General features: G+C 45.0%; 1 protein-coding gene across 1 annotated transcript; it reads left to right on the top strand.

Moving 5' to 3' along the window:
- Positions 1–333: 333 nt before the first annotated feature.
- Positions 334–18,061, top strand: IL5RA (interleukin 5 receptor subunit alpha). Its single transcript, XM_015641168.2, has 11 exons — positions 334–838; positions 3,129–3,262; positions 4,435–4,580; positions 4,873–5,011; positions 5,632–5,764; positions 5,840–6,030; positions 6,998–7,143; positions 7,633–7,771; positions 9,054–9,150; positions 13,674–13,755; positions 15,493–18,061. Exons 2-11 carry the CDS (start codon positions 3,196–3,198, stop codon positions 15,583–15,585), a joined length of 1,233 nt encoding a protein of 410 aa, XP_015496654.1. The 5' UTR covers positions 334–838; positions 3,129–3,195; the 3' UTR covers positions 15,586–18,061.
- Positions 18,062–18,218: the final 157 nt, after the last annotated feature.

Here is an 18,218-nt window from a genome sequence, read left to right as displayed (position 1 = left end):
ATTAATAATTTGGATTCCAGGTTGTTAATGGTTGTTAATGAGGTCTCATCCTTCCTATAACTCCATCATGCACGGTCCCACCTTCTGCAAGGTCTTCCCCTGGGCTGGATTCTGTTCCCTCTCCTGTTTGTGAGCCTGCAGTGCCACCACAGAGTCATGGAATGGGCTGGGCTGGAAGGAACCTTAAAGATCATCTTGTTCCAAATGCCTGCCATGGGCAGGGAAACCTTCCACGAGTCCCATCCAGCCCTGAGCACTTCCAGGGACATCTGCAGCTTCTCTGGGCAATGCAGGAGCTATCCAACCCTATGGATCACAGCTCAAAGCTCTCAGCACAATATTTAGAAGCTGGTTTTGCTCATTTTGGGTCACTTCCCAAAGTGCTACTGGTGTCTGCATGGCTGTATGGCCGGAGCTTTGGACGGCAGAAAAATATCAGGACAAAACATGCAGTTTCCAGAAATGTCTGGATTTGATTTTCTAGGGAAAGAATAAATTGGGATATCAGCAGTGTAGCTGAAGGTTATTTGTGGTCAGTCATCACATTCCTGCTCTTGAAAAGTCATCAGAGACCGTTGCGTATAATTAACGCTCAATAAATAAAATAAACCCATTTCTGTGCTGGACCATGCCTGTATGGAGCCTTCCACCCTGTGGTTAAATCCACAGTTCCCTTTTTCAAGGCGTGCTTATCTCTCTTGTCCTCTGCCATCTCTTCTGAGGTGCCAGCCCGGTTGGTACTTGAAAGGCAGCAGTTATGAAAGAAACCCGCAGGGAGAGCACCCAGAGGACGGGGAACAAACAGACCCAGCTCTTCACAGGACTTTGAGATCCCCAGGTAACCTCTGGGGGTGCCTGCTGTGCTTTGGCTCTGCCTCCTGCTTGCTTTGAAGACTGCGAAGGTCCTGCTTTTTAAAGTGGGTTTATGCTGGGAAAAGCACCTGGAATCTGCTGTTGCCTGTGAGGTATTGGGACATAGCAGCTGTAAGGGAGAAAAGAATTACTTTTAGGAAGCTGTATTTTGTGCTTTGGATTTCTACTGTCCTGCTAAAAGGAATATATTCCTTGCACAAAGGGAATATCCCCTTTACCCTCTGCTTATTAATTAGAACATAATCAAAACCTTGTCCTGAAAACTTACAATATCCATTTTTATGAGGAGCATAATCCTCTTGTAGCCTTCGAGTTACCATCTTTACTTCCATACACTTATTTTGATTCTCTTTTTGGCAATTTCTCCCATGAAACAAGGTATCACTGACCACAGTTTGTTCTCAGGGGTTGTGGTCTTACACAGCTGCAGGAATACAGCTTCCAAAAGCTGTGCTTTCAATCTTAGTCTGGCAGCAAGAAAAAGAAAAACAGCATTTTGGAAAACAAAGCAAGAAAAATCAAACTGAAAAGAACAGGATAATAATTTAGGACTCATCTGAATTACAGTAACATTTCACATCCAGTTTCAGTTCAGTAATGTCCTGCACAGAAAATGTAAGATCTAATACATGCAAGTTTTAGGCAGAAAAAAAAAATTATATATATATATCTTTAGGATCTTTTTAAAAGTATAAGGGAAATAAAAATCAGAACCCTTAACTTTTTGTGGACAAATTAAAATAAAAAGTCCACAGGTAGCCAAACCCACTTTAAATAAAACCAAGGGAGAGTCAGATATTGTAGTTATGGTAATGCCCCAGACCAACACACTGACATTATTCAAGCAGATGTGAATGCTAAGCACTTGCAAAACATGAGGCTTTTAAAAGTTGGGTTTTTTTTTAAATAATGTACTGAAGTCATTGCTTTTTCTAAGGAAAAAAAGAGTGAATGCTCTCAGCAACAAAACTAATGAAGCTTCTTTCCCAAAGCTGCTTTTTATTTTCAAGGATGTGAGGATAATGAATTTTTACTTCTAAATAGAGAGAAAAGTTATTAACGTATTTAATAGTCTCATCAGGTAAATCAAAGCAAAAGCCTGATGCCAGTAATTTGTGCAGGCATAAATGTGTGCTGTAAAGAATATTTGTCCCGTTGTCTGTGATTTGCTACGTTTTGGGAGAACCAAAATGCCTGGCCAAGATATCATTCCATAACCCAATGCAGACAAAATCAAACCCTGGCTTCCCAGGAATAATTCATCAGCAAACTCCCGAGTTTCAGCTGGCCTCGTGCACGTTTGGGCTGTCAGGAAAGCAGAGAGGCACAAAATGTGAATATAGAGAATGAGGGGACTTGGACATTAAAAACACACTCCACTGTAGATGATGTGTCATTTTAATGAACTCAGCACTCAGACTGCATTTTAAAAAATAGTTACTGTACAGCAGAATTATTCCAACTGTGATCAGTGGGAGTGCTTCCAGTCCCTGGGTTATTCCTGCTCATTACCATTGGAAAATATTATGTTTTCCATGTGAGCAATTGCTGTAGTGCCCCAGGGAGGTGGTGAGATTGGGCTGGGAGGGTGCATTTCTCTTCAGTAAGAACATTTTGGAAAGCTGCTGTTCTGCATGCCCATATTTATATTAGGTTATACATGAATGATTACACAGAGATTTTTTTTCTTCTGCCAGTAATTCATGAAACAATCCACAGGAAAGTTCTGGGTTTAAGCATTAAAAATTATTGTTCATTTAAATTAGAAACAAACAAAGCAGTTTCTCTTACACCCAATAATTAACGTTGGAGAATTAGCCTTGAGGTGAGCAGTGACTGTGTCTTTGGAGAGCTTGATTGAAGGAGTAACAAGAAAGTAAATCCCAGTAAGCAGCTATTTTATATAAAGTGGGAGCTAAAAATACAGTTATTTCTGTTCTTGGAGGAAATGTGACTCTCCCCAAAGCCAGTCTACACAAACCTGACTCACTTTCCATGGAGAAATGCTCTAATTCCATGGATGTTCTGGTCATCCCCACATGAAACCAGCAGCTTTTCAGAGAGGGCTGGCAAAGGGAGCAAGATGAAACGTGCTTGTTGGTACCTATATTAAATTTAGCCCCCACAAGAAGCATTTTCCTGCAAGAAAAGAAGAGTCTGTCCCTGCAAGGCAGCGGTTTCACTCCTGTGATCGTGGGGACAGATCACAATGCATGGTTTGGGTGTTTAACCCTTGGGTTTGTGCTCATTTTTAGCTCCTGTGACACGGTGACAGGGCACGTGTGCTGATTCCTGGCCGTGCCCATCCAGCACCCAAAGCTGATGGCCAGTGGGATGCGAGTTTTCCTGCTCCTCCTTTGGACAGCAAACACGCCTCAGGGTGCAGGAGGTGAGGAGTTTCCAGCTGCTGGGGTGGAGCTCTGGTGGGTGCCCAAGGTCTGTCTCTGTGCTGGGCATGGTTCTACAGGTGGATAAAGCTGTCCCTGGCATGCCTTGGGCCCAGGATGAGGGGTGACCATTGCTGTCCTGCTTCCTGGGACTGGTTCCTCTCCCACATTGTTCCCAGCTGGTGCCTGGTTTGCTCTGGGAGGAAAGAATCTCGAGTCATGGAGACACAACCTGTGTTGGGGTTTTCTGAGCCTTTATGGGGCAGTTTTCCTACTGCAATGTGTGTGCTTGCAAACTGAACTCCTGGGCATCAAAGGCTGGAATCACAGGAGAAGAGAATCGTGGAATCCCAGAACAGTTTGGGTTGGGAGGGACCTTAAATTCCATCCAGTTCCACCCCTGCCATGGGCAGGGACACCTTCCACCAGACCAGGGTGCTCAGAGTCACCCCCAGCCTGGCCTGGGACACTCCCGGGGTGCTGATGCCTTGCATTTGGCAAATGAGGGAGGGCAGGCTCTGAAGAACTGGAGGGGAGCAGATTGATTATTTCACTGCCCTGCTATTTATATGCTAACATTTCCCCCAGCATGAGATCCTCATTTCCATGGGAGCTCCAGGAATCCTTCTTGCCCTGTCATTTTAAATTATCGTTGCCATCCTTCTATGTTTTCTTCCATTTGTGCTTAATTCCTCTGTTCATCATTTTGGTTCTACTCTCACATGCAACTTCTTGTGGCTGTCAACCTTCCCTTTGAAAGCCTCCCACATTGCCCTCTCCTGCAAGCTGATGTGGGTGAGAATTGTTCATGCAGCTGATCACTCCATCAGCCCTGTTTTTTACATGTCTCTGTGACAATGAGGACCAAGATGAAAACTCTGAACCTAATTATCAAGCCAAATGTAATATAGCATAGTAATTTTCAAGTTAAATCTGTTGTAAAAATTTCATTTTTTAAGCTAAGCTTTAATAAACTCTTATTTGATGGGGTTCTGGTCATTTAAAGGTTTTTTTTGGTCAAATATCAGAAATACTTTACAAGGAGCTGTTGAAAGAATATAATATTGAAATGAAATTATTTGCTTGTATTGCTCACTGCTTGCAAACAGGTATTGTACTCTAAACAATTCACTGGATCGGACATTCATGGATATTTCTGTCTTCTCCCTTCCAGTTCAGGTTTTGCCACCTGTTAACTTCACCCTCAGTGTCTCTGCATTAGCACAAGTGCTGTTACACTGGGAACCAAACCCTGCTCAGGAGCAAAACAACTCCACCATCAGATACGATGTGAAAATCCTGAGCCCTGTGCCAGAAGAGGTGAGAGAAGAAAATAAATCAAGGATCCTAAGAAGGCTAGATCCCTGCTATTCTCTTTTATCTAAACACATGCTTTGGGAACTGGAATTCCCTCTCAGCCACGCACAGAGCTCTGCTGAGCCTTGGGAACTGCAGTTTTCATCTTGAGGGGAGGATGGCTCCTGGCTTTAAGTGCTGGCTCCCGGTTCAGCTCAGCTCACTGAACTCACCCCAATGTCTGGCCCAGTCTTGGCAGGTCCCTTATTTTCCCTCCCACCCGCTGGGGTGTTGATTTGGTGTTTTTTATTTCAAGTATGACACCAAGAGGACTCACAGTGTCCGAACAGCGGCGCTTCACAACGGCTTCTCGGCTCGCGTGCGGACCTTGCTCCTCCAGGAGAACCTTCAGCTGAGCAGTGACTGGGTGGAGAGAAACCTCCCACCTCTGCCAGGTGAAAAAACCCAGGGAAGGGCTGGATTTTGTGTTCTGTCCCAATCTATGGACTAAACACCAAAAGGTGACGGGTTTAGTTCTTTAAAATAGAAATACAGCATTTTCCGCTCTACCTGCTATGAAAGGATTTAGTCCAGACCTTTCTCTACTGCAGTGGAGCCTGGGGTACATTCTGGAGGTGCAAAATGTCAATAACACCTATAAAATTTTCTAACAACGCCCTGCTAAGGCTGAGTTAACCTAGGGTGGTGCACCTAAGGAGGTTGTTGCCTTGTTCCACATGAAATACACGGTGCTGTGTGGCACGGCTTTATTCACTCTGCTTGGGAATCCTCATCCTTCCCAACCCACAGGCCTGTGTGCTAAGGAATACACCTGGATGCCTTGGGAATGTTCATCCTTCCCAACCCACAGGCCTGTGTGCTAAGGAATACACCTGGATGCAGCAAATCCAGCTATAATGACCCAAACTGGAACCAAAAAGGATGAGAATTGGATGCAGCAGGCACAGCTGTAATGGCCCAAACTGGACGCAAAGTGTTTTAGCAACAGGAACTTGTTATGATTCTTGCAGTGAGGTTTTCTTTCTGCTCTGTATGTAATCCCTTTCCTCTCCAGGTGCTGCAGAGACCTCTGTCACCAACCTGTCCTGTGTCACTCATGTCACCATCCCTGGCAATGTCTCTCTCCGTTGCACTTGGCTCCCTGGCCAAGGGGCACCAGAAGACACCAAATACTTTCTGTTTTACAGGTTGGTGTTTGCTCCTTTTCCAGCCAGCAGTGAATTTCTTTAAGAGCACCCTGTCTCACCAGCATTTTAATTTAGGTATGAGACACACACTGAGGAATGTCCTGCTTACACCAAAGACAAGTGGAACAGGAATGCTGAATGCAGCTTTTCGAGTACTCAGATTGAACCTGGCGAGATCGACAGCCTCATTGTCATTCACATTAATGGCTCCAGCAAACGTGCTGCAATCAAGCCTTTTCAGCAGATATTTAACCAAAATGCCATCGGTGAGTAGGAATACATTAAAAAAATACATCAAAAATGCCTAGCAGGATTGTCAAAATGTGAGGAAATTCTCTTGGATTGAGTGGTTCTTGATGCAGTGAAAGGATGTGTTGATTTTGTACAGTCATCTTAAGCAAATTAGAAGAAATTAATGTATTGTTTTAGCTAAGTTGGATTTTAATCATCTATTTTAAATTACAGAATGGCAAGACTAAAAGCTAGTAAAAGCAATTAATGTTCTGTTTGTTAGCCAAAGCGTTATTCTCAATATTAATTTTCAGTTGATTTAGTCAATATAGCTTAAAACACAGTTTTTATTGCCCTTAATTTTTCAGCCTTTCTTTAAATGGAATAAGACACGTGGTGTTCAAGATAACCCTGTCCTGTGAAGGAAGGCATTAGAGTGTGGAATAAAAGGGAATATCAGCCATGATTGTCTATCATCTTTCATCCACACAAATCATTTACTTTCCCTCATTAGTTCCATGCCTTTTTCTGTTTTGGTAAACAGATAACAGTTCTCTTTTTCATGACTTCACTAAGAGAAAATCACATATTTTCTTCTTAGAAATCATCCCCATAACATTAGCTGAATTCCTTTGATTTTCTTCCATTTTTCAATAACTTTCCTGGCTACATCTGCATTTTCTTTTTCCTGGAAATGAAGTTTTCCTAACTGTTCTGTCATTAATTTAATACTTCTGTGGAAATTGATTTAATAAATTCCTCTTTCCCCAGTAATCTAATTTTCCAAAACTTTTAAGTGCATTTTCCAAACTGTTTTCCTATAACTATTACCAGCAATGCAGTTGTTCCTCCTAAATCCTTATCTTTTCAGTCCAAAAAGGGAAATAAATTCGATAATTATAGATCCTACTTGGAAACACTATCAGGTTATAAAATGCTCCAGTTTTTAGTATTTAAACTTGCCTCTATAAATAACTCACCGCTATGGTTTTCTTTTTGCAGAGAAAGTGAATATTCCCAGAAATATCAGCATATCCCTGGAGCAAAATGATCTCCTGGCCACGTGGGAGAAGCCAATTTCTCCTTTCCATGAGGAATGTTTTGAATATGAATTTTATCTCATCAACCTGAAGTCAGGTAACAAGCAGGTAATTGCTCCTCCAGCATCCAAGATTATCCAACATTCCTGTCCTCTACAGCTGGAATTTGCCTTCCTCTTTCCCTCAATGCCTTTTATACCTGCAACAAACCATCCCCAAGGAACCTGGGAAAGCAGGACAAAATTGGATTTATTCAGTTTATGCATCTGGGTTCAGGACAGTTTTTACCATCTTGAAAATGCTGTGTTGAGAATCTGGAGGAAGAATGGAAAAACAAGGAATTTTCCCTGGAATGTGGGTGTGTTAGGAGAAGTTACACCTTGAAAAATGAAGCTCTTAACCTGCAAAGCAAGGCCAGCAGCTTGCAGTTAATAAAAACAATAAAAAGATAAATGATTTAAATTTGTTTTAAAATTTTTGCTTAAATTTAAAATTTAAACAATTTAAATTGTTATTTTTATTTTTTTTTATTTCAAGTTATTTAAATTTGACTGAGTCTTAATTAATCTCTAACAGCACAAATTGGTTTCCTCACAGATCCTGAAAATCTCCTCGAACAGATTCCGAGTAGGGATCGATGGCAGCAGCAGATATTCCATAAGGATCAGGGCCAACCACAACCACATCTGTCGTGCCCAAGGATTCTGGAGTGACTGGAGTGAAATCATTTATGTTGGTGAGAATTCCCATTATTCCATTGCTGGGGAGCAAATGCAACACCCAGGAGCGTGTGCAACAACCTAGAATTTTAACAGGAAACAGGAAAAATAGGGATTTGAAGGAAAAAAATGGACTTGTTAATGCCAAGATTTCAATCCATTCCATTAAAAATAAACTCCTTGCAAAGAGCATTGAGTTTAGACAGTGTTTTGTGAATATGTCCAAAGATGGCTTTAAACTCAAGGTCTTTTCCTGCATCTCTTCAGTTTTTTCAGGTGTTTCCCTGCCCTCATTGTGGTGTTCATGCTGGAAATAAAAATGAAAGACCATGTCAACCATAATTCACTGAAATTATCTCACCCCTTCAACGCTGAGGGGAAAAGGGGCATGATTTTAACATCCTTTAGCATCTTTGAGCATCCCCGTGGCTGGGGAGCAAATGCTGCCTAAATCAGGAGCATTCCCAAGATCAGAGAGTTTTAATAGGAAACAGGAACACAGGGCTTTGAATTTAACTTATTGAAATTATCTCACCCCTTAAATGTTGGGGGAAAAAAGAAGATGATTTTAGCATCTTTGCAGCCTGATCATTTGCCCCACTCTGTTTTGTGTTTCCTGCTTGCTGAACAAGTTGTTCTGGAAATAACAGTTCCTTTATCACTGCACGTTATCAGCTGTTTGTTCTTAGACATCCCCCCTTTGCTCTTATCTTTGGTGTTTCTTAACTTCCTTCTTTTCACTTAAAAAATACTCTCTTACACTCTCCTGTTTACTACATTTCCCCTCTTGTATCAGGAATTCAAATTTTTGATGTTTTACCTCCTTTCTGCAACACATCCCCTTGGCCTCCCCACCTGGCAAACACAGAAAATTCATTCTGATGGCAGAACCAAGTTGGTCTTCCCTAAAAATGTGTTTAAATCCCAACAATGTCCAAGCACAGGACCACTTAATTCAGTTTTTCTCATGGAAAGGAGTTTTTAGGGGCTTGTTGGAAGTTCATTGGGACAATACAGGTTCCTGCCACTTTCTCAGCCACTTGTTCTCTCCTTTACATCAAAATAAAAGAAAATTATTGTTGAAATCAGAAATTCACTGCCATGAAAACTGTTCTTGCAGCTCTGCATTTCATTTCTTATTCACAGTTATCAAGTGTTCAAAATCTACATGTTTATTTGTGAATACAACCACATTAAACAGCTGATGAAATATTTACAATATTTAAATCCTAAACACACTTCAAACAATCTGTACTAAAATAATATATTGAATTTATTTTTTTTTTCTTTGAAATTCAGGGCAAAATAAACTGGAGAATTCCATAGTCTGGATTCTCACTCTGCTTTGTGTTTCCACATCCTGCACATTGCTGTTTGTTGCTATAATATGCAAAATGTAAGTATTAGCTTTTTCATTTTATTACAATATAACCAAGGACCAGGTATTCAACAAGTGTGGGGGAATGTCACAAGCTTTTGCTTAATTCTGAGAAAAAGCTGAGTTTGCCTAAATATACAAAGCAAAAATAATGAACCTCATTAATTATCAGTAATAACATTCAGCAAAATTGGTGAGGTAAGAGAGTTATTCAGTTTAATCTTGTACAACAACCCCATGTATTGAGTGAGGTGAATTTGTTAAAATTTGTTAAAAATCTGTTTGTCTTTATTTCTTCACTTAAAAGCATCTGAGTCAGTGATTTCCCCAGGAATCTTCATTTATCCCTGGTGAAAGCTTCTCAGAGCATTCCTCATGGCCAAAATACCCAGAGCCCTGGTGTTTGCTTTGAGTACTTGAAATATTGAGTTTATTTTTATTATCCAGAGGCTCTGGATGCTACACAATAAAGGCCAAAACTCCCCAAATGTGCAGTGAGGAAGCCCAGCTAGGTGGGATTTGTGTCTGTGACAGTCAGAATCTAAGTGAGGAATTAAAGAATCCATGTAATTAGGAGTTTCTCCCTGAAACCTGCAGCAAGCAGCAATTACCAGTCCACAACAAACAAACACAGCTCCCCTTCATGGAAGTGCTAATTCCTTACTAATTTCTTTAGTGCCTTTGTATTTATTGCCAGCCTGATGCATCCCTGGCTGTTTTCCTCTCCCTGCTGTGTTTCTTTACCCAGTAAAGGCCTTTAAAGGAGCAGGAATGTTCCAGGAGGATAAGTGGCATTAACTCTGCCTGTGTGAGCTGTTCCTAGGGCAGCTGAACTGGCAGAGCTGTGTCAGGAGGGATTCTGGCAGCAGCAGCACAGAGGGAGTTAATTCCCATGTCACACGTTTGTCCCTGGCTATGCAGCCTCGGTGTCTTGCTAAAAATCCCCAAATCTGTCTTACTTACATTTTTCTTTTATGGATTGACCTGGAGCTGGAAGTCCTCCCCTGCTCCAGCATCTTCTCCAGCTCTCTCCTCTCTTTGGGACAGCAGAACCAGCTCCAGTTAGCAGCAGTCACACTGCTCTGTGCTTTCCTGTGGAGTTCTGCAAGCATTTGAATATTACATTTACCCCCTTTGGACATCCTGGAACACATACAGGGGGAGAAATAAATCCAGGGTACAATTCTACTCGACTTGGAGGTGCTGCACTAATGCATTTTATGATTTTAATCCAAATTTCAGGGAGCTTTTCCAGGTTCAGCTGCTTGCTGCTGCCTTGGTTGCTTCCAGGAGTTTCTCTCCAGTATAAAATTCCCAGACACCCAAAGGCTCATTACTTTCTCTCTTTGCCAATTTCATCAAAATTTTACCTCCCTGCTACACTGAATTTCATGGAGCTGCTCACCTTATTCCACCCTTCCCTGCTGCTCCTTGCTCCTGCTCCTCCAGCCTGCCCTGGGAGGATGGGGAAGTGTAAGAAGATGAAGCACAGGGCTGTTCCTGCAGATATTAAAAAAAAAGAGAAACAGAGCAGGTTTCCCAGATCAGTTTCATTAGTGCTCTCTGTTTTTACTGCTCTTGAAAATTCATGAAGTGCACTCTGCAATTCAAGCCACGGAATCGTTTCAAATTCCATGCGATTTGCGGCCATTATAAGGAATTTCATTGCAGCAAAGAGGTCTATAAATTTTTCTGTGCACTTGCAGGCATCAGGGATAAAGCCCAGCATTTGGGAGGAGTTCTGCAAGGCAAAGGGGCCCTCTGGGACCCTTAGGACAGGCTTTTCCCTTCGCTCACTTGCAGAGGCTGATGGGGTTAGAGACTTGATAAAAACCACAATTGAATGTTTGCCTGGTTTGCCCTGGAGTGAGCAGCTTCTGTACTTCCCCAGGAATATCATTTTCTCCTGGAGGTGAGCCCACAGGAGGATGGAGTCAGTAACTTGCTGTGGGATCAGGGCACTCAGTCCAGAATCAGTGTGGTGATCCCCCCTGTTCCTCACCCCTCAGCAGCCCACGAGCAGCAGCCAGCAGCCAGCTTTGGGAAAACTCCACGGGGAATCTCAGGGGAGGCACTCTGACCTAGGGTTAAAACAAACACTTCCTCAATCTCATCACAGAGCGAGGAGAGCTTGTTCTCCTGCTTGTTTCTCTTTGCTTACCTCTGCCTTTTTCATGTCACAGCCTGTGGGAAGAGTGGAAATTTCAGAAAGACACAGCCCGAAACGCAGAGACCCTGCAATGCTGATTTAGGGCACGAGGGTCCTGTGGGGTGTGTCCAAGGTCTGAAGGTCCAAGCAGTGATAATGCCTTAACCTGTGTAGACAGAGACACCTGGGATGTTTTTTGTCACAAGATCTTTAATGACACAACTCTGACTTTTCTGTAACCTCCAAAAGGGAACAGAAACATTCTGAGGGCACCACCCCAGCAACTCCTCCCTGCAAAGCAGCCCCCATGGACACACTTCTGCCTCATTTCTCATGGGCACCCTTCCTTAAGTGCTCCCCTTCCAGGAGTGATGTGTAATTTATGCTTTTTGCTGCCTCAATAAACAATTTTGATGTGGCTCCATCAAAATCTTTTATTGGCAAACAGCACCACAAGGAACACGCCAAGTCCAAGTAGAACCAACTCTTGCTGGGTTCTCGGCACAGCAGTGGCATAAATCAGAGCTGAAACGAGCTGCAGGTGGAATGATGTGGCCTTTTGAAAAGTGTGAGAGCTGGTGGTTGGAGCTGTGAAACCAGCAGTGCAAATCTACCCTGGGTAAGGGCACAAAGGCCTGACCCTTATGAGGAGAGCTGGGAGATGATGGAGATAATATTGGCACTCATCTTCCTCCTCCTGAGCTCCAGCAGCAGCTGCTTTCCTGTCCCACCCCAGTGGTGGGGAGCAAACAGCCTGGCTCTGCTCTATCCAGCATTTCAAGAAAAAAGTGGAAATGTTTCCTCCAAAACACCTCACACCCTGTTTTTCCTGCCCATATTCCCATTTGTGGCTGCACAGTTCCCTCACAAAGCCTCATCCCGTGCTCAGAGGGGACACATCCCACAGCTGGTGTCTGTGGGGTGAGCAGTGGTGTGGCCCTTCCCTTCCCCTCATCATTAGTGAAGCATCAATGTCACCTTCAAGGCAGCAGCAGCTCAGCCAGGAAGGTTTAGCTCCAAGCTGATAGACAGAAAATATTATTCCTCCTCACCAGGAGAATAGTAATAGGATAAAGGTAAACTTGACAGACCTCAGAAAGCTTCTGGAAGAAGAATAGTCCTAAGAACATAAGCACTGAACTAAGCAGACATCAGCTGTTGGAATAAATCAGTGAGACTCCATTTTCTTCATGCAGAAAGCCAATTCTTTATTCACAAAGCTCATATTGATAGGAAATATCAGAAGGCACTATGATAAACCTAATTGGCCAGTGATGCAGTAAAACTCAGCTCATTGGGCACTAAGGGCTACTGTGTATGTCTGTCAAATTCTCTCTCTAGATATCTTTACATTTTTCCTGTGTGGGTTCTCATGGCACAAATCTTGTTGTTTACACATATGCATTAGTTTTTCACCCTCAGAATTGTGTTAAACTTCTCATTCTCCAAATAGCCTCACATGGGAACTTGCAAATTGCTTGTTAGCTGCACTTAGCAGAAATGACAGGCCAGCTTTGGCAGTTTTAGCAGAGCGAGGCCTGACTTCATAAAGCCTTTCTTTTATAATTCTTCTACCTGCCTAGGACAGTCAGCTGTGGGATTGTCATGAAATAAACGGGGCAGAGGAGCAGACCTGCCCTTGCTCAGCCCCACACCCTGAACACATCTCTGCTTCCCCCAGAACAGACCCTGGGTACCAATTCTGGGCTGAGCATTCTTCACTCAGGCCAAGTTCCCATGAAAACCTGCTGGAGACAGCGAGGTGTTCCAGCACCTGGAATGTGAGCTCTAAGCTCTGGGATGTATCAAAGACAAGGAAAAGCTCCCTCTGCAGTGTCTGCTATCACAAAAACCCCTGTGCTGTGAGCCCAGCCAGGGCTCAGGCAGGGAAGGGGGTCTCAGGGGGTGTTAGCAGGATGAGTTATTACAGCACTGAGCAGAAACATTTCAGCCGTCCCTGGTGCCTTCCCCTACCCGGCTCCCTCGGCACACAATTATTTGTGCTTGCTCTCCTGCCACGAGGCACTGGCAGTTTATGGCCAGAAACCAAAGCCTGAGCACGAGGCAGCTTGTCTTGGCTGTCCAAACGAGGGACATGACAGCAGAGCCCTTGGGAAGAGCAGGAGCCTGAACAGACGGATCAGAGCAATTCATTTCTCTCCAGACAGCCCGAAAAGCCTGGCCTGGCTGGGAGCAGCTGCAGAGGGAGAGGCTGGGGACAGCCTCACCCACCTCCTCCTGTCACCTGCCCGTCCCCAGAGCCCAGAGGTGCCCAGCACAGCTGCCCAGCCCCGGTGGGGACCGTTCTCCCTGGCTGCTCCTGGGGCTGAGCACACGCTGCTGCTCCTCATCCCCCAGGAGCAGCAACCCTCTCACATCCCTCCATTTACAGGAGCCACCTTTGGAGGAAACTGTTCCCACCAATCCCAACACCCAGCAACAAATTCCGAGACCCTTTCCCAATTGACTACGAGGTAAAATACCATTTTATTTATTTATTGTTTTAAACTAAAATAAATACTTTTGTTTGTGTGCTGCTTTTTCCTTGTAAGGCTGAGAGCACAGAGGGTCACAGAATCATTAAATCTCCATAAAGATCTCCAAGACCATTCAGTCCAACCCCATGCTCACTAAACCCATTGAATTTAGCAATTCTTGAGGCTGGTTTTGCCATCCTCACTGCTGTGGTAATTCTCACCTTGCTGTGTGGCTGCTTCCTTTGCCCTGGATGGGTCCCAGGCTGCTGCAGCTCTGGATCTGCCCGTATTTGCAGATGTTGTGTTTTGGGAAGGGTTAGAAATGGACAGAAGGATTAAGTGCTATTGTCGGGTGCTTTGTTGATATACACCGAATTTCAGGCACACCCGTGGCTCTGCCTTTACAGGGAAATGCAGTTTGTCCCCAGGCAGGCAGAGAGCTCTGCCTTGGCAGAGACTGCAGGGTGACTCCTGGAGAGCTGATTTTGTTCAGCCTAACAATCCAAAGTGTTTTGCTCCTACTGTTAAGATGGACTTAAGCCTTTCTGCATTTGCTGTTACTTCTGATAAAAACATTTACCTTACAGGTAAGATAAACCCCTCATTGTCTGCTCAGGGGAAGGGCTGCTCAGCAACTTGATTTTCATTTGTCCCCTTGGAACAGGGGTTTAATTTTTTGCATATTGTTCCATGGTCTGGTCAAGGAAACAGGCTTAAAAGATTATCATATAATGTTTGTTTTTAATTAAATGGTGTAAAATGCCACGACTCGGGGCATCACAGCTCGGAATATGAGAAATAACAAATATTAATGCCGTGGCTGGAAAATGTGAGCTTGCAAAGGCAGGCTCGCATTCTCAGCAGCAGCACTGCCTTGTTTTCAGTCTACTCAAAGCTGGCCGTGGTGGGTGACACCAGCCAGAGGATTTCTGCTGGCAGCACAGCCACAGGGCTGCTGGCACTGCTGGGCTCCTGCTGAGGTCACCAGGGACAGGGAAACTGCTTGTTGGGGACACTCAGTTCCTAAATTCGGTGTAAACAAGGGTGAGGAGATGAAAGCCCTGCACGTGGGAACCTGCTGGTCCCTGCTGTGTCACCTGCCACCCTGCAGGGCTTCCCACAGCTCAGCCACTGCTGCTGCTTCCTTCTGCAGCCCAGCAGCCCTGCACACTTGTTTGTGCAGCTCTGGCAGGGTGTGGCTCCATCAATGGGCTTTGTTGCCGTGTATTCAGAAAAATTCCCGTGCCTCAAACCGTGATCCCTCACTGGAAGAGTGGCCAGGCCCTGCAGAAGGCTCCCCAGGGAAGTGGTGGAGTCACCATCCCTGGAAGTGCTCAAAACCCGCTTGGATTTTGGATGTGGCCCTTTGTGACAGGGTTTACTGGGTGTGGTTGGACTTGATGATCTTGGAGGTCTTTTCCAGCCTTAAAGATTCCATGATTGTGTGTCCTTCTGGGCTCTTTGTCCTTGGCTGCAGAGGGGTGGCCACTGTGGTAAAATGTGGCAAATGTGGAATTTGGGGCTGCAGGGCTGGAGGGACAGAGGATGAGCAGCTCTGTGAGAGCTTCAGCCAGAGGGTGAAAATCCTCCTGTCAAACCCAATGCTTCTGAGCTCCTAAACCACACAACATTTTGGGTTAATCCCTCTCTAAACGCACCAGTTTGATCTCTGAGCTCTGCCCCAGCCCAACCAACCCCCCCAGCTCCCAGCTCCAAGGGGTGTTTGCTTTGCAGAGAGCACGGACCTGCACCAGCTCCACGGAGACCGAGGTGGGCAGCCTGGCTGAAGGCTTCTCCTGCAGTGTCCTCGATGACTCCGTGTTCTGAGAGGCTCCACAGTGTCACCCACCAGCGCTGGAGACGGCTCTGTGTCACCTCTCTGTGGCCCTGCTCCCAGTGGGGAGGAGAATTTGCCTTCACCAGGTGCCTTGTTCAAGCAGGATTTAAGTTCATGGCACAAAGGCTGTGTCAGGGGAAAAAAAGCTTGGAAAAGAGCAAATGGATTCATTTTTTTCTGGTTTGCAGCTTAATCTTTTGGATGTTTGTTTTACCTTTACAACTGGAGATGCAAACTGGGTTTGGCACGGCCCTGTGGATGCAGCAAGGTGGTCCTGGCACTGACCAAGAGGGGTCAAACACTGGGAAAAGAAGAAAAAAGTTGTGAAATACCCAGTGCTGTCACCCCCAGCGCTGCACAGCAAGGCCACCATGACAGCAGGGACGCTCACCTGGCCTTTGCTGATACGCTTTGTAATGGAACTGTGAATTTCCACCTGAAAAACATCCATGGAAATGCAATTCCTGGGTCAAGTTGGGTGTGCCTGTGCAGCCAGACCACCCTGTGTGGGGACTGTGCACAGCCAGTGTCCTCTGCACTGCTGAAAGACACCTCACCTTGCTCTGGCAGTGACACAGCTCCGTTTTGGGATGGAGGGGAACACCCTGGGATCAGCTCAGCTGGCCAGAGCGTGGTGCTGATCACACCAAGGGTGTGCTTTGATCCCTGTAGGGACCACTGGACTCAATCCTTGTGGCTCCTGTCCAACTCAGAATGCTCTGTGGTTCTCTGATCTGTCTCAGGACTTTATAGAACACCAACAACTTCTGGATGTTGTAGGTTGTTTAAGACAAAATTAGTCTGCTTGTGCACCTGACTGCTCCTGTAAGCAAAGCTACACTGTGCCTGCTCCTTCTGTACACTCAGGTATCACATTTCAGTGTAAAACAGAGCTTCACCTGTGATTCTTCCATTCCTGAGCGAGGGAATCCTGCTGGGATGGGTGGGATCCCCTGCTCCCCAGGACCTCAGCACTGGGCAGGCACAGGACACTCACGTGTGGCTCCTTTCCCATCCAAGGCTCTTTTTCAGGCTCTGACATCGGCTGGCAGCATCTGCAGGAGTTCAACAAGGGATTGTTTGTGCTTCCTGCCGTGAGAAATTAAAGCTTCAGTGGGGGAAGGAAGGAAAAAAAAAGAGAAAAATGGCATAAACAGATAAACTTCCTCAATTGCACTGACAAAACAAAGCAGCCTGGGAACAGGGAGTTTGCAAATGTGAAGTCATTAAAGAAATGTGCCAAGGACTGCCTGGTGCTCTCAAGAGTCTGAGCTGCAATGAGCTGGGCTCCTCCTGGGTGTGCAACTCCAGTAATTCTGAAAATCCAAGCCCAGTATTGCAGCCTGGTTTTCTTTGATCTCTTTTGTTCCATCTTAGATGACCTGGGTTTGAGACAGTCTCAGTTTCTGTGTTTCCCTGTGTTCTGGGATCCACCGAGGGAGTTCCCAAATAAACCTCCTGCCCCAGACCTCGGCCTTTGACCTCCCTGGCCTGTGAAGTCCTCCTGGTCTTGCAGAATTCCTTCTAATTCCAAGACACCTCCTGAAAATGGAGCTGGGTTAAACATGTTAACAAAGAATAAAAACAAAGATTTGATCCAGCCAATAAGTTCTTCGGAAGGTGCCTGAAGAAATGGAGTTTCCAGGTACTACAGACTAAAAATAATTATAATAAATGAGCCAGTTCTCATCTGGGTGAAGTAGCATTGCTCCATCAAAATTAATTTGCTCATTAATATAATGCTTATGCCTCCAATGTCACTCCTGCATGTGCTTTTAATGGATTTGAGGGGCCCAGCTTTAACACTCTAAAATCAGAATTTCATTAGTAAAATCCTCAAAATAAGACTAAAGAGAATTCACTTACTGGAATGTGTTTTATGTCATGCCTTCCAGTGGCCTAATAAATAAGTTTTCTACGTATAACCCCATTCCCATTAATGGCAAGCTGTTGAAGAGGTGAGTGCAATCTATTTAAATATATTTTACATGTCAGGACCTTGTTATTTCCAGGATGAGTCCTCATGGGGACAGGCAGGGCTGGATGGTTTGGAGAGCCAGCAGCCACACTTCTACTCGTGCTAGTAAATAAATCCAAGCTGGTGTAAAGCAGGAGTAGCTGCATTTCCCCAGCCAGGCTGCAGCTGCAGCCCACTCACCTGCAGTGGCAGGGTGTGGTGGGATCTCACATCCTGGAGGCTGCAGGATGAGGACCTTTCCTGGCCGAGCTCCTCCTCATGGTCACGATCCCTGGAGGAAAATCTTCATCTCAGGCAGCACAAGGGAAAAGGGATTTGTCCAGGATCCCAGGCCACAGCCAGGGCTGTGTCAGGTTTTGGCACCACCACACCAGATCTCCAGCCCCTAACTCCCACCACACAGAATTATTCATTCCTCATTTTTTCCCTTCAAACCAGCTCCCAGCCCCTCATTCCTCCTGCCCAGCTCTTCCCTGCTGCCTCCAGGAGAGCATCCCCAGGAGCTGCTCCTCACCTGCCTCTGGAAATGGCAATTTTACTTTTCCTTTTAGAAATGGAATTGTGCTACGGGGCCGGTTTCTTTTTCTGCTCCATTGATTGCGAAGTGCGGCGTTTCTCCGTGGAATGCAGCGAGCACCCTCCAGC

The sequence above is a fragment of the Parus major genome, chromosome 12, assembly GCF_001522545.3.
Source record: "Parus major isolate Abel chromosome 12, Parus_major1.1, whole genome shotgun sequence".
In the NCBI taxonomy this organism is placed as follows: domain Eukaryota; kingdom Metazoa; phylum Chordata; class Aves; order Passeriformes; family Paridae; genus Parus; species Parus major.
Note: the sequence above shows the minus strand (reverse complement) of the source record. Positions and strands in the feature narration are given on the sequence as shown.